Below are 17731 nucleotides of genomic sequence, written 5' to 3' on the forward strand. Positions count from 1 at the left end.
TGTGTTTTTGACTATTTTACAGTTTGACACCATGACAAATGAAAAAAACAGATCTATGCTCTCCCACTTTCCTGATCTACCTGTCTTCTAATTTACTTATGCGTTTTTACAATAATAAATAATGGGTTTATGAGGTTCAGATCCAAGTTTTTTGTTTATATCTCAAATCAGCATGAACAGGACATGTTCAGGGTTCCTACAGGTTAAATTTAAGACTTTTTAAGACTACTTAGAAGAGAATTTAATGCATATTTCACAGCCATACTGGCAAAAATTTGTGACTCCAAGAATTTAGGAATTTAGGTATTTACTCCCACGCCTTGATTCCCATCGTTCTGAGCCATTTCTCAGTGGGAGCACAAAGTTGGTGATAATTGGGTCCTAATTTCAATATAAATTGTCGGGTTGGAACAGGTGTAACTGAGTCGACTACTGTTATGTTCTTTCTGGTTTGGACATTTCCCAGACACATTTAAACACATTTATGGCAGTTTTTGGCAACATAACTTAAGACCTACCATATCAAATTCAGTACCTTTTAAAGACTTTTTAAAGGTATTACATGCAGATTTGTAAATTTTAAATTTCTACGAGTTTGTACGACCCCACAGGAAGCCTGATCTTACAGCTGTAGATGTGATGTGTCCCAATATTTTTGTCCATATAGTTTATAAACATCAATATTTACTTAAAATTTAATGGGAGATTTTTCTTCCTCAGTGAGATGTCAAGAAAGTAGATGGTTAGTTGTGGCAGAAAAATGATTTACTATCAAAGCATGAAAAATATTTTAGAAATTTAGAGGTAGAACATTTAAAATCATAGTCATGGATCAAAACAAAAAAATCTCAAATCTTCATGAACAGGACATCTTACAGCTGTAGACATGATGTGTCCCAATATTTTTGTCCATATAGTTTATAAACATCAATATTTCCTTAAAGTTTAATGGGAGATTTTTCTTCCTCAGTGACGTGAAGAAAGTAGATGGTTAATTATGGTAGAAAACTATTTACAGTCAGAGCACAAAAAATATTGTAGAAATTTAGAGGTAGAACATTTAAAATCATAGTCATTGATTAAAAAAACAAAAAAAAACCAAAAACAATGTTGAGAGAATTAAAGTAAAAACCATCTCTGAGACATTTTGGAAGCAAAGACAACAATTTAAACCCAACTAACCAATGCAATGATATTTATCCCAATATCTATATTATAAAAGGGAAGTGGACTCTTTGTGTGTGTGTCTCAGGCATCACACAAAATCTGTACAGAGCTGACTGCTGCAGTTCGTCACACTTCTGTATTTTTGGTCAAGGAAGAGACTAGTTAAAGCAGCAAGTTGATAGGACCAATATTTTGGGAGATATTAGTAATTTTGGAATACAACAGCCTTTCAGTCCCATTGCTATGTCCAGAATCATAGAATAAGAGGAAAGATATGCCTTAATTAGTCCCACAAGGGGAAATTACAAAAAGGTGAAGTTATTTTGCTGTCAGCAGGGTTTGAACCTGCGCGGGGAGATCCCATTGGATTTCAAAAAACATAATTAATTCAGAATCATCATTGAAGCTGGTTACCTAGCAACAGATAAATAATAGGGCCATGTTGCCATGTTTCATGTGCAGAAACAGACACGCCAGCTGAGAGGTTATTCAACTAACAATGCCAGTGGAATTTACCAAGAAAGTAAAGGAATGAACTGGATCAGAGGATCTAGAACCCATGGGTCCCCACAGGTAGTAAAGCTATATTATGGCATTTGAGTTCTAACAGACTTTGGAAAAACAGCATTTTCCCACCACGCACCATGGTCATGGAATAATCTTCAAAAAACTGTACAACTACATACATTCATGTCTGTTAATGTTTTTTAAAGTCTCATGGAGAATGCAGTGAAGCAGGAATGTGACTGTTGTTCTTGACGCCATTATGGTTGAATACTTGTTATTGTGTTTTATTGTTCATTGTATATCATGTATGTGTTTTGTACTGTTTGGACTTCATATGGCTGCTGCCTTGGCCAGGTCTCCCTTGCAAAAGAGATTTCTAATTTCAATGGGACTTACCAGTTAAATAAAGGCAAAATACAAAAACTGAATTATTGTTTTGTGTCCCAGACCCCTGTTAGAAAAGAAACACCTGAATTCAACGTGTCCACATACTTTTGTCCATTTAGTGTAAAGTGCAAAAATATGAATAAAACAGCTGAACTAACGGTGAACATGGTGGGACGGTGAAAGCAGCGATGACGAGAGCTGACGAGGCCAAACATGACTGGGGACTTTGACTTTTCTTCTTCCAGGGTCTTTGAAGCGTTCTCACTCTAATTAAACCATAAAGCTGCTCGTGTCTTCACTTTCAGTCCGACTAACAGCGGCGTCGCATGAGGAGAGCGTCAAACGTATGTATGTACTGAGAATGTGTGTCCAGAAACATGCAATTATCATAAAGCACGAGGGGGTTTATATTCTGACTTGATGCTTGGATACAACACCATAACACACTAAAATAATAATTTCATTACTGGCGCTCGTGCTGTAACTACTGATGGCGTACAGCTCATCCCTTATTACCCCCACGGCCCAGACAAAGCCTGAGCAGAGGTTTATGGATCCGTGGCTTATCATTTCCTGTTCTCTGTGTCAACAAAGTGTTCTACAGTGGTGAATAGTTCTGGATTCGACAAAATGACACGACAAAGTAAAGTGGTTTGAGCCCGAGGGCGAGTCTGGCACTAAACGCCGTCGCAGAGATTCATTATTTCACAGATTCACCTTCTGAACACCTGAACAAATTGAGAAAAGGGGGATTTTTTCGTGCATCACAGGTGGGCATCGACGCAGGTTTGATCCTGTTCACATCAAAATGAGATCCGGTCTGAAACACACGCTCTCTGGTCTAACTATGCAGGTCTGACATTAAAGAAAAAGAAAAGAAATGTGCTAACTCGCAAAAAGAGCTGTCTATAATGAACCTGTTTTCTGTTTAGGTGCAAATATGCAGTCGCTTATTGTATAAAATGATGAATGTAGGGTTTTGTTTCTAAATCCAAGGCAATAAATAGCAAAGAGCAAATTATTTCTAGAATTTCTGTTAATAACAATTAAAACAGAGCTGTCTATAATGAACTTCTTTACTGTTTAGTTGTAAATGCAGTCATTTATTATAAATAATAATGAATGAAGATTTTTTTTTTTTTGTAAAACCAAACCGAATAAATAGCAAAGACCAAATTATTTCTAGAATTTATATTATAACAATTAAAAAAACAAGTGTTGATAATGAACCCATTTACTGTTTAGTTTTAAATATGTCATCAATTATTGTATATGATGATGAATGTAGGTTTTTTTGTAAATTCAAGGCAGTAAAAAGCAAAAAGCTAATTATTTATAGAATTTATATAAATAATTTAAAAAGAATTGTTTATAATGAACCTCTTTACTGTTTAGCTGTAAATATGTGGTCACTTATTGTATATAAAGATGAGTTTTGTAAACCCAAGGCAATAAAGAGCAAAGAGCTAATTTACAGAAATTATACTAACAAGTACCATTCTTTAAAAAAAAAAAGAAAAGAAAAAACACAAACCATTTGTTTAAAAGTATAAAAAAGTCACATTTTAAGTTTTTTATTTAAAAGTATTGGCTTGTACATTGTCAAAATTCATCTCAGTGATTAAACAGAGATTCATTATTTAACAGATTCACCCTCTGAACACCTGAATAAACTGAGAAGAGGGTTTTTTTTTTCATGCATCGACACAGGTTTGATCCTGTTCACATCAAAATGAGATCCGGTCTGAAAAATGCATTCTCTGTTCTAACTGTGCAGGTCTGCTGTTAAAAAAAGGACAGAAATGTGCTAAGTTGCATACAGTGCTGTCTATAATGAACCTCTTTACAATGTGGAAACAAGGCCAAGAAAGACTTTGATGTGAATCCACATCCAGAGCCCGAGGCCGCCGCTAAACTCAGCACTGACTACAACTGATAAAGCAAATAAAACTCTGGTTCATTTCTGAACACAGATGGAAAATCTGATGTTTAACACATTAAACACGACCACGAGAAGCACAAAACTAAAACAGGACTAAATTTAGACTACATCAGGTATGAAAGGGAGACTCTGTTTCTTTGAAAATATGGGTTAAAGTTTGTTTTATTTAGAATTTTACTTCTATCAGAGAACATTTAATGCTCCAAAATATAGAAAATTATCAAGTTCATTTATCTCTGTATCAACATGTGAATACGGAGGAAAATGGTTTCCTTCATTCTACAGATTTAGCAGAACTACAGCTGTAGGTTGTCACGACTTTTAATGTGAGTTTTATTGTAAAACAAGGAGTTCAGATGTCCATCTATCTATCTATCTATCTATCTATCTATCTATCTATCTATCTATCTATCTATCTATCTATCTATCTATCTAATGCCAATACAACTTCTGTCCTTCACAATAGGAGCCTGTTCTAAAAGCTGGAATTAACACAATAAAAGCTTGATATTTAATTATATATTCTCACCATTTTACTTAAAGTTTTGGTAATTTTTTTTCTAATTACCCTCACTTCTTTAATTGCAAAAAAAACTATTTAGTAGATATTTAAATAAACATGAGATTGAAAGAAATAAGGAATGCTGTAAAGTTGGAGTCACTTGTATATAATGATGAATGCAGGTTTTTTTGTAAATCCAAGGCGAACGAGGCTTACACTGTCGGGGGCCGACAGTAAGGGGATGTCCCCGAAATCCCCCAGTCCTCTGCTATATGTAAATCTATCTACAATAATTGTTAGACCATCGATATGAACTCATTTGGAGCTACATCGACCTGATAGTGGCAGAATAATGCTCAGAGACCCAGTTTTTCTCACAAAACTCCACCTAGTGAATGAAAATGACACCACTTGAACTCTGGATGGTAGACAGAACATGGACATTTGTAAGACAATCAATATGAACCAAATTTCATCTCAATCAGCCTATTATTGCTTGATTTATGTCCAAAAAACTGATTTTCAACTTAAGCACCCCCATCTGAATGACTTCTAAAACTCATAGAGAAGCTGAAGTCGATAGGGTTCTTTCACTAGGGGTCCACTATGTTGGTTATCAAGTGAGAAGAAATCCAACCAAATCTGTCCTAGTTATCGCCAACACACCAAGGAGATCCAGCAGTGGTGGATGTGGTGGTATTCGGGGTAAAACCATTATATCCCCGAAACTTGATTTCAGGGATATAAAAACAGTAAAGAGCAAATAATTGATAGAACTTATATTAACATTAACATATGAACAATTACCATTCTTTAAAAAAAAAAAAAAAAAGCAAATTATTTGATTAAAAGTGTAAAAAAGATTAAATTCGATTCAATAAGTTACGATTAACTATTAGAGTCATAAACAAAGCTGGTTATCTCCAATCAAGTAATCCACTTTTTGTAGAATCTGGTTTGCTAAAATTTCTTGACATTGTATATTTAAAAACAATGGAATTTATGTTTCACGTTAAAAGTAAAAACCTTCCTTTTTGTATTCAGAAAATCTTTAAGTTAAGAAAAGGACATTATAATTTAAGAGGGATGTTTGTGTTTGAAAAGTGTAAAGTAAGAACAAACGTTAAATATCACAGTGTTTCAGTTATTGGTGTCAAGCTATGGAACGAATTGAAGGATGAAGTGAAATTGTGTAGCTCACTGTTGAGTTTCAAAAAGAATTTAATTGGTCAAATTATGAAGGGCTATGAAAGTAATATGTTTACAAAATAACTTATTACACTGAATGTAGTATAATTTAAGTTTAAGTATTTATCTGTTACAACTTAAGGTGTGGACAATGGACTAAGGGTGTAAATAGGAGAAGCAGAAATAAGCCTCCGGCTTCAGCTTCTTCCTTTTTCAGTTACAAAATGTGTTAATTTTATGCTTGTTTGTTTCTTTTTTAATATGTAGGTGTTTTGTTTTGTTGTCTTTTTTATATGTGTGTGTTTTGTATCTTGTATTTAACTGAAATAAACATTCATTCATTCATTCATTCATTCATTCATTAAAATGTTTAATTTAAAACGAATTGGTGAATGCTGTGGTCAAAAATCATCCCACTGATTACAGAGAGCGGTGACTCAGTGATTTTATGGAAATAAGTATAATTTAAGGATAAATATATTAAAAGAACAATATAAAGAGAGAGGGGGATTTTTCCTGATTGCATTAATAGAAACTGGACCGGAGCCTGGATGTTTCCAAACACTGAGGAGTAAATAATCCTCTGAAAACACAGTCCAAGTTCATGGAAAAGAAACATACAAAAAAAAAAAAACCTTCCATCATATTTTTAATCTATAGCCTTCTGGAATGTATCTGCTTCTGCTTACAGACGGAAATGTGCCTCCGCCGGCGGATAATGGAAGACAGGACGGTGGAGAAGGCTGCAGCTGAGGGGTGTGATGAAGACAAATACAGTCCCTCATGTATTTTCTCCTGCTCTGCAGAGGAAGCGGGCGATTGTGTCTGCAGTTACTGTTGTCCTTGTTTCTGTCTCTTGTTCAGACATTCTGAAACCTCTGAGGCAACTTCAGCGAAGATTTACAAGGCTTTTTTTTTTTTTTTTATCATTTCTCAGGACGTCCGCGGTGCAGGGTAAGGTCAAAAACCGCTATTAAAATAATGCACTTCACACATATTTGAGCAGTATTCATATAAAAGGTGGGGCGTGACGACACTGACACATGAAAAAATAAAAGACCGTTCATTCCAACTTAACTGCAGCGAGTAATTTATCAACGTGCCAGAAAAGTTCCCATCGGACGTGGTTACATTTTCAGACACAGAGAAGGTTTTGAAAGGTTTTGGGACCACTTCCACCGGGCTTAAAAATTGATTTTTTAAGCTTCTCTGGGGCTGTGTTACGATGTCCTACCAACGCTGTACTGCTGTGTTCTTTAGGTATGAAATACTGGAGTGCTGAAATATTAAATACAGAGCATTAAAGGGTCTGAACCAACGACAGAAACGAGGGCAAAAATTTATTGAACACAACGTCTCACAGCTTCGAAGGCTGAGGTTAGTTAATGTGGTTTGATAGATTATGAACAGTCCAGTAAACTTGGCAAAAAATAAAAGCGGTGTTTGATGGTAAAAGGCAGTGGAGGGGGGCACGTTCAGCCTCAAACGGCTCAAACTTGTGAAGTAATAATATAATAGCCAATGAATAATGACAACTCTGGACTTTTCTTTGTGTTTTAGAGTGAAAAAAGTACAATTACATTATGAAAATGTTGACATCTACAAACTGTCCTTTAAAAAATGTGAATAACATAAACAATCTGAAATTTCTTAAGAAAAATAAATGCAATTTAACAACATCATGCCTCATTTATGCTTGTCCATTACAACTTGCACATCACAGCAGATCTACAAATACACAAAACAATTAATAACAGGCAGAATATTGTGATAATTACACTTATTTTTCTTAAGACATTTCAGGTTGTTCATGAAAAGATAGTTTATAAATGTAAACATTTTCAAGTAATTTTACTTTTTTACCCTAAAACAGCAAGAAAAGTTTGGAGTTGTCATTATTTACATGTTATTATGATAGTATTTTACTGGTACTAGAGATAATATTGGTCTGAAAGTGGAACCTGAAATAAAATGACTTTGACACCTTTGTTTTGTTAATATCTTCAGTGTAATTTTTGCATTTCATAAATTCTTTCTACGGGCCGGACTGGACCCTTTGATGGGCTGGTTTTGGCCCATGGGCCGTATGTTTGACACCCCTGATCTATATCTATTTATCAATATCCATCTACCTCTTTTAAATAATGCAGTAGATCTACACCTATGAGAGTATGTCACCATACTTATTATGATCATTCATATTATTAATATTATTATTATTCATCATCATTATCATCTACATTTTTCCATGTGAGAAGCCATCTTTAAAACATTCTAAACTACCCGAGTGGTGATGACGGTGTGCGTAAACATGTATGTGCGATGATGATGATGAAGATGCGCAGTTACAGATCGTGTGCTTACTCTCTCTCCTTCTCCGAGAGTCTGTCGGTGATGGTGTCTTTGATGGAGGAGCGCGAACCCTTGTGGATGACCGGATACCGAAGAGGAATCTGCAGAAAGCACGAGATCATCAGGACCAGGTGCGCCGTGTAACCCAGGGCGACAGCCACACTCCCATCATCCTTTGCTGCGGGACACAGATTCAAAAAAAAAAAGAAGATGACAGTTATAACAAACAGTTTAGCTGAGCAGAATGTTTGTGCTTGTTCTTCCATCTATAAACTTCAAAGGTGATAGACGGAAAATGGAGCCTGTAATCCAGGGGTGTTAAACATGTGGCCCGTGGGCCAAAACCGGCCCGCAAAGGTTCCAATCCGGCCCACGGGATGATTTACAAAGTCCAAAAGTTACACAGAAGATATTAACAGTCAAGAGTGATGAAGTCATTTTAGTTCAGGTTCCACATACAGAAGTAAAATAATAGAATAATAACCAATAAATAATGAAATAACTCGAATAATTTCTTAGTTTTATGTGAAAAAAATATTACATTATAAAACTTTTTACAAACTATCCATTAACAATAAAATGTGAATAACCTGAACAAATAAGAACCTATAAATGTTATCCTTTCACAAAAAAGATGGGAATGACCTGAAAAAAACTGACATTTTATAATAAAAATAAGAGCAATTTTAACAGTATTCTGCCTGTTATTAAATGTTTTGTGTATTTACAGATCCACTGTGATCTGTATTTTGAAGAAATTGTTCTTATTTTAGTTCCAAACTTCAAAATTTTAACAATATTTTGCCTGTTACCAAATGTTTGTGTAACATTGTGTGTAATGCACATGTATAAATCATAGGTTGAGACATAATATTGTTAAAATTGCACTTATGGATTATAAAATGTCAGTTTTTTCAAATCATTCCCATCTTTTTTGTGAAGGGATAAGTTTTATAGGTTTTTAAGTTATTCCTAAATTGTTGTTTTGGGTTTTTTTTTTTAACTAAAACAGACAAATTTGGAGTTGTCATTAGTCATAGGCTATTATGTGAGTATTTTACTGGCCGGGCCCACTTGAGATCAAATTGGGCTGAACGTGGAACCTGAACTAAAACGAGTTTGACATCCTCGCTGTAATCTGACGCAAATTAAATGAAAACCAGGAGAATCTGAATCACTCAAGAATCAATCAATATCTTCAAAGCCTATAGTCGGTGACTGCTTTGTTTGGAATGTACTTTCATTACACGGGATATAAACTGTGTACATAAGCCACGTCCACATCTTATGAATCCACACAAAAATGTATAAACACTGAAACAAAGATAGTTTGGTAACCGAGTGTTCACAGGAAGACGAGCAGTTCATTCATGTGGGAAACGGCTTTGTAAGTGATACAAAATGTGGCTAAGTTTACAGCGTCCCAAAACACTGGGTGCAGTAGGACGCCCGGATTCCTTCAGATATGTGCCTGAGAAGCAAAAGCATCACCTCTAAGTATCCACTTAGAGCCCAAATCACTGTAGGGTGGAAAACTGGATGCCTTTGTGGACGTTTCTGACTGTGAAAGAAACAGCAAAGCATCTCACGTCAAGAACAAGAAATGGTTTCAAGACAAGGCACTAAGTGGTTTCACATTCTGTGACTGCAGCAGGACCCTGCTCCAGGCAAAGGCTTCCAATCACCCTGGTTTTTATCTTAATGCTGCAAAATAACAGACCGTGGCCATAGTGACTGGCAGCCTCCGCGACTCACACTGATTTATAACTTAACAGATATTCGGCTTCGTCCGTAGAGGTTCGCGTAAACAGCCTCCTGGGCCTCGCCGAGTTTGGACGCATCATTAGGGTGAAGTACGGAAACAAAAACAGGACCAATGTCCCTGTAATTCAGGGTCATGTTCTATCAGGAATCAGTACCAGCTGAATGTGTGAGGTTGTCAGGTTCTGTCTCTATGTTAGAGACCTGGGTGGGTGGTACTTTCACTGGAGGAGAACTCAACTCATTCAATCCAAGTCCATTTATGACTTCTATCAGTGATCAATAGGAACTATACTGCTATCTTATCTTATCTATACTGATGTCTTATTATGATATCTTATAACAATGTTTTAATAATGCTCGCTCTTATTATGAGATGTTACGAAAAGCAATTTTGAATTTTATACTGCGTTTAAGTCACTCTAGAAATGTTGTGATTTTTACAATTGTTAACTCTGACTTTTACGCAGATTCGACACTTGTTAAATACTGGCACCAGCATCTTTATACTTGTTATTGAAGATATGCATGTGTGTTGTTTTTATATATATATAACCCTTTATATATATAAATATATATATAGCCCTTTTTATATATATAACCTTTTTTATTCTTTTTTTTAATTTAATTAAATTTTATTTTTTTTGTTTATTATACTCTATGGACTTTTACATGTCTGATACAAATAAATAAATGAATGAAATGAAACTTATTTATCTGTTTATTTTATTTATTTATTTATTTTGCTGTTTTTAATTGTATAGCTTTTTATGTTTTTTTAGTCCAGTGTTTTTCAACCTTGGCGTCGGGACCCCACGAAGGGTCGCCTGAAATTTCTAGTAATTGATTAAAAAAAAACCAAAAGAAAAACCTTACAAATAAAAATATATGGTGAGTTGACAGAGACAATCCCAATCCATAACAGACAAGACAAACTGTGGTTCTGTTTCTCTGTCAAATGTTCATTGTGGTCGGTTTCAGATGCTGCAGCTCTTTCATAATTCATAGTTTCAGTTCTTGTTTGTTCAGTATTAATTGTCAGCCTTGTAAATCCAAGCTGGACTGACTGTACATATCCTGACCAAGGAAAATCAGATTCTCACTTTGTGCAGTAATGTACACCTGGATTTACTGCCTCTGAAAAACAAATCTTCTATTCTTTTAGATTCCCCAGCTTTTCTTCCCAGATTCTCTCCTACATATCACATGTTTTATTTGTACAGGTTCAATCTGGAGTATGGTGCTGATCCATCCTGCTTCTGTTCCACCAATACATACATGAAGAATGTCACACGTCACTTTTTAAATCAACAGTTTTCAAATAATAAGCATTTTTATAAAGAAATAACAATTCTATATTGTTATTTACTCTTTAGTCTGATGCTAAACTATCCAATAAATAATAGTGCTCCTAGTTTTTGCACAGGGATCATTAGTGTAAACGCTGACATGGCTGCAGAGCATCAGTATGATGGGATCCACAACAACCATGTCACATCCGTCCACTGACACATTTAGTGTTTTTGTGTCAGCTGGGATTGTTTTAGATCCACAATACCAACATTTATGAAGAAGAGCAGAATTAGCAATAGTAAGTCTATAAGTTTATTCCTAATAAAGTACTGGGACTGACCAGAGCATCATGGGTAATGTCACGTCCGTCCACCAGCAAAAGTTTTCACATACACGTGCTATTCCAAATCCAATATTTATGAAAATAGAGCTTCCACTGTTGAATAATATCAGTAGTCTGTGCACAAATGGATTAGCATTATTTACACACACTTTTATGCATTTCTGACAACTTTTTTTTTTTTTTTTTTTTTTTAAATGGCCGCTCATTTGACCCCCTAAATAAATTTTAGCCGTAAGTCATTTTCTGAGTGCTTATCATTTGACAAGGCCTTTCCAAATTTTTACTGGTCTGACCAGTCCAGATCATACTGGGCTGAATGTGGAACCTGAACTAACATGACTTTGACAGCCCTGACCTGAGCCCTCAGACCCTAACCCTTATGGGAATACGTGACTGGTGTGAACAGACACGCCCTCGCCGCCGCCACTGTACGGCCTCTGTGTAGTCAACAGACGTGGACAGGTGGAGGAGGACGGCGGAGGGTGGAGGCTCTGCTGTGTCTGAATTATGGACGCTCGGGCCTCGTCGGTCTCAGCAGCTGTGAGGAAGACGAGCCGGAGAATGCGAGCGGACAGTGACGGGACTGTTCGCAGAATTAAGACGAGCGCTAAAGAGCGAAGCCCGGTGTTCATCGAGCCCCGTCAGAGGTCACGGGGTCACCCAGTTCCCCTCGCTGTGACGGTAAATCCCATTTATCACATCACAGATGGCCTGACCCTAACGCCAACCTACACGATAACGAGGCCTTTGTACGGACTCCAGCCTCCTCCTCTACACTGCCTCTTCTCTATTACTATGTATTTGTTTTTTCTCAGTTTTAATATATCTTGTATTTATTCTTTGACTAATTTTAATGTATCTTACATTTGTATCTACAACTTTGTACAGCACTTTGGACACTTTCTGTTGTTTTAAATGTGCTATATAAATAAACTTGATCTTGACCTTCGATATTAGACTGAGTGGTTGAAAGTTGAGAGAAATGATCTGTTTTTATCTTAAAACATCGAATTTCACCAAAATGCCAGGAATTTGCATCCTCCATAATTTAATTTCATGACTTTCTCGGGTCTGGAAAATGAGATTTTAAAACCCTGGCAACTCTTTTTCAGTTCATACTGTTTTTTATGATGTGTTTGCTCTTTATCCAAATAAAAATTACAAACTTTTTTAAAACTGTTATTTTTTTCCCCCAGACCTTGACTTTATGCACTTTTGTACTTATGTTCCTACTTTTTTGGTTGAGATTGTACCTGTTGTGTGTAGAAGAAAAGTTCATTTCAATAAATGTATGAATGAATGTCTTAGTATAGTATGGAAAAAAGTTTCTTTCATAGTCGAATTTTAGAGTCTGCTCAAAGATAAGAAATACATGAGGAAAGCATCTAAAAAAATGGATATTATTCCACTAACTGGTTGGTACTGCAATGATTCTAGTGATATCCATGCACTTTTATGATTTTCATGTATTTTGAAAACGTTTCTGTCAGTAAAACACAATTTACTGCGAATTATACTTTCACACAAAATTCCAGACTTTTCAAAGTCTTAAAAAACAGCGTTCCAAAATTCCAAACTTTTTAAGACTGTCAAGAGCTGCACAAGCACCCTGTTTTTATTTTTATTTTTCTACACAAAATCAGCCCAATTGTTCTTGAATGATTTATTCTTTCCAAACGCACACTATCATGTCTACAATCAAAATTCCTATTGTTATTAATGTTGTAACATTTTTTTAATACTGTAAAATGCGTTAAAATATATTGCAGAGTGCATTTTTTACCTCCTCCTTTCCCAAGTTTTTCCCGATTTTTGCACAAGATACTTTAATAATAACGGTCTAAAATGATGTATAATTAGAAATATTCAATTTTGGCCCATTTTGGTTAAATCTTGAGGGTATTTTTTCCACCTCCTGTCTACATTTCACAAACCATGAACCTGATCAGCCTTAAGGACAAAAACAAAAATGCAGTTCACCATCAATATGTTATGTTACTTTTCTGAGTGTTTATGATCTGACAAAGCCTTTTAAAAAAAAAAAACTGCACTAGATACTTTACTAATAATGATCCAAAATGATTTACCATTAGAAATATTCAATTTTAGCCCATTTTGATTCTCCACCTAAAGCAAATTAGTGTAAAAATCAATATGGAAAGCCTCAAAACTGACAAAAACTCACTGAGTTAATGTGACTTCTGACTTTGTTGGAATCTTTTATCCACAAATATGTAACAGATTACAGTTGAAAAGAATGAGAACAAAGTAGAAAATGTACAAATCTATTGTGTTTTGGTCAGAAAATATAAAATACTCTTAAGCAAACTCCTCCAAACACTCCACCCATGCACTGAGTCTTCATCCAACTTAAGGAAAATACTGTAATTATCTATAATTATTTGAAAACTATTCATACTTTTTTAGTCCGTTAACATCCAGTTTTCTCGCTCCAGTGGATCCAGATCATCTAAACCAGGGGTCACCTACAGCCCAATATCATCTCAAATAGTACAATAATAACATCATAACCTAGATATAATGACAATCCCAATGTTTTTCTTTCTTTTAGTGTAACCAAAGTTACAATAGTTTTGGATTTTTCATTATAGTTTAGTTTTATTTAGTTTTGACTTTTTTTTTTCTCCAATTCAGTTAGTTTTAATTGGTTTTTAGAGCAGGTTTGCTAGTTTTTATTCATTTTCGTTATTTTCTAAATGCTTAGTTTTGGTTTAGTTTTACTTTTGGGTTTTTTTTATATATCTTTTCTCTTCTTCTCTGTCATCGTATCCAAATAAATCCCAGACAGGACTCTGCTGCTTTAGCCCAGCTTCAGTTTCCATGTTTCCAGGTAGAGTGGGGACGAGAAGCTGACTCTAAACAACAAGTGATGAGAAGTGACGGACCGTTAAATATCATTTCGTACCAGCAGCTAAAATTGCTTGAGGGAAATAAATCGATTTCATATCAATCCGACATTGGCAAAGACGAAAACGAAGGGAATTTTATCCATAATTTTTATCCGTTTTAGTTTGTTTTGTAAACACACAATACAGTTTCAGATAGTTATCGTTTTTTTCTTTTAATTATAGTTTTTATTTATTTCAGTTAACGAAAATGTTTTTACAATTCTAGTTTTCGTCATTTCGTTAGTTTTCGTTAATGATAATAACCTTGAGTGTAACAATAGTTACAATTACATGAAAATGTTAACATTACAAACTACTGTTGGATAGGACGGCCTGACCCTTCCTCTAACCTACACGATAACGAGGCCTTTGTACCGACTAAAACCTCCTCCTCAGCATTCAACGTCCAACACTGCCTCTTTGATATTAAAGCGAGTGGTTTGTGTGGCTCTGTGTCTCTAGGGGTGGCAGAAGCAGACACAAAAGCATGTTGTAAAAGACTACGACAGCACCAACAACTCCTACATCTGACGCCAACAGGACATCAGAAAAGAACCATAGAGGAATGAAAACAACACGCTGGCAGTTTCCAGTCCGTCCGACCTCCTTTCCAAACCCACATGCAGCTTTCATTTAACGTTTCAGCCCTCGTCCAAACATTCTATCAAACAATTATCTGTCATGTTTTTAAGATCCGTTTGGCCTAAGCCTCGCTGTTAAGTAGGGGTCGACAATAAAGGGTTTTAAAGATGGACATAGTACTGGCAGTTTGGTACAGGGAGTCAGGAATCAGCTGATATCATCCTGATCCACCACAAAAAAAATCCTGACACTGGAATCACATTATGCCCGTACAAAACAGACCATATTACATGATTAAAAATAAGACCAATGTGCCTGCACGTCAGCGTCATGTTCTATCAAGAATCAATAAATAGATGAATTTGCGAGGTTGTCAGGTTCTGTCTGTGTTAGAATCCTGTGGTCTGGATGGAGAAGATCAATCTGATATATGACCTCTATCAGTGATCAATAGGAACTACTGTATATTGATATCTGTAAACATGTACATGTTATAAACCATCAAAATATGGACCATTATAAGTAAAGGCACATTTTTAATATAAAAAAATTTCGGCAAAAATTCAAAAATCTAAATTTATCAAAATTGTGAACAAATTTGTTGATATTGTCCCAAAGAAGCTATACAAAAATGAATCTGACCAGTAGTTTCAGAGAAGAAAATTGTCGAAGTCTAAACATTAGTGACCTTAAGTTTGACCCTTCAAGGTCACAGGTCATGGACCCAAATGGAAGTCAACATATGACTTCCTATCAGTGCTCAATAGTAACTGTATTGAAATCTGAAACCTTTTCCATGGTAGACGCCATTAAAATATGGACTTTTATAAGCAAAGAGAAATTAGTCCCAATATTAAAACTTCAATTTCAGTCAGTCTTAAAGTCCAGTTTTACTCAAACTAATGCAATAGCTCATTTTTTAGGTGTCACGTAAATGTACTGATTGGATTAAATATGTGATTGACAGCTGCAATTACCAATAGCTGATCAGACTCAGTCAGACGACCACATGAAACAGCAGGCGTTTCTCAAAACACGTTCTTTTCTGTTCTTTTGTTCTCGTGAAATGTCATCAGGCCTAAGTACTGCTCCACTGAAATATTTGCATAAACCAAGATCAGATGGAATTCCCAGATGTTGATCTTGTCCTTTAGCTTAAACCAAGGATGCACTGGTTGGTGACTCGTGTAGAATCATCATCACTACTCTAAAGGCGAAGGTGGCTTCTGTGATAGCTTATGCTGCGTTCCAGGCAGGTTTTTGAGCCCGCAACTCAAGACTTCAAGCCACCACTTTGTAGCGTTCCAGGCAAGTCACACCAAACTGTCTGAGGGCAAGATGTGGTAGCTAGATGTAAACGAACCAGCATGGTGGACCGTACAGGGCTAATGCTCATTTACAGTCATTTCTATCGCCAGAGGTGTTTGTTCTTTGCTTATTGGAGGGAAACAGAAAAAAAAAATGTGCATAAGGCAAGAGAAGCTGTTCTACCTTTTATGTTACATAATTTGTATATTTGTAAATGTATTTGGTATTAATTTATTCTTGCACTTAATGGACTGAAAACTAGCTAACGATCATACGTGGCATTTGCAGATAAATAACATTAGAGCAATACTTTGTTTAAATAAACAATTTGCATAAACACCACATCCATGGGGTTCGCCATTGTAGTCTCATGGGCTATGTGACGTCAGGGCACAGAACTGGGAGTGCGTCGACCTAGTACGAGTTCACGGGTGGGAAGTCACGGGTTTGACTGACATTCCAGTGGATTTTCACTGGTAGAAGGTTGGAAAAACACGGGTTACGGGTGGACTGGAACACAGGATTAATTCAGAAATGTTTCAGTGAGTTGATGACCATCACCTGATTTAATCCAATGTTGGAACACGCGCCAGAGGCAGAATATCAAGAAAATACATCTGTATTATCATGATATAGGATTCAACAAAATTTATCTAGGTTTGAAAAATACGCAAAATGTATAAAAATATAAATAACAAGTGAAGAGTAAATGTATTGAAATCACATTGAGTGGCATATTGTGGTGGATTGTGGAAATATGTTAGGGAGCAGATGGTGGAAATACAGCACAGCCAGGAGGGAAAGTTCACAAACACTCACCGTTTCAATTTTAGAGAGATTTATGTTCTGAGGAAGTCCGTTCTCTGGGGTCGTTCTCCCCAAGACTGCACTCGCCGAGTTCACAACACGGCGAACTTGATATTGAGAAACGCCTGGTGTCAAGTTTGCGTATTTCTATATTTACTGTTTTGATGTGAATCAAGAGCTGAAGCTGCTGAGGGAAGGGGTGTTTCTTTAAGTTCTGGTGTTTTTTCTGTTGATTTTGGCTCCTGTCGCTTTAATTTAAATATTGGTTTTTCTACAGCTGTGTCTAAAAACCTGCTTGAGAGTTTTATTCCTTTCCCAACATATCCTAATCTGTCATTTTACTCGTGTTAAGACTGTGTGTTTACTCATTTAATGTCCTAGTAGATGTAATTCCTGTTAAATTCCAGTTTTACTATGGCATTATCTCCCTTAAAACGTCTACTTTTACCCGCTGGTATGAAAACATGTTCAGTGATGCTTACAACTGCTCAAACACACAAACAGAAACACAATAAATTACCTTGAAAGTCTTCGGAGTTTGGCAGCTTCACTCCACAGATGACATAATCGGACTGATTCGCCTGTGGATGGAAATAAAAGGGTTTGTTCAAGACACTGATCAGACAGAAGACGGTAGATTTAAGTCATTCTCGTAGTGACTGCTGGGGTCTGGAAGTCTTTAT

General features: G+C 35.9%; 1 protein-coding gene across 2 annotated transcripts in view; it reads right to left on the bottom strand.

Annotated features, from left to right (window-relative positions):
• The window catches only part of uvrag (UV radiation resistance associated gene), a 210025-nt gene that overhangs the window by 128678 nt on the left and 63616 nt on the right, over positions 1–17731 (bottom strand). For both annotated transcript variants that reach the window (XM_030154428.1, XM_030154427.1), the window contains exons 11-12: positions 17569–17629; positions 8058–8223 (exon numbers count right to left, since the gene is read on the bottom strand). In XM_030154428.1, the coding sequence (XP_030010288.1) occupies positions 8058–8223; positions 17569–17629 (227 nt within the window). The remainder of the gene's footprint in view (positions 1–8057; positions 8224–17568; positions 17630–17731) is intronic.

Source organism: Sphaeramia orbicularis, chromosome 14, assembly GCF_902148855.1.
Source record: "Sphaeramia orbicularis chromosome 14, fSphaOr1.1, whole genome shotgun sequence".
Classification (NCBI taxonomy): domain Eukaryota; kingdom Metazoa; phylum Chordata; class Actinopteri; order Kurtiformes; family Apogonidae; genus Sphaeramia; species Sphaeramia orbicularis.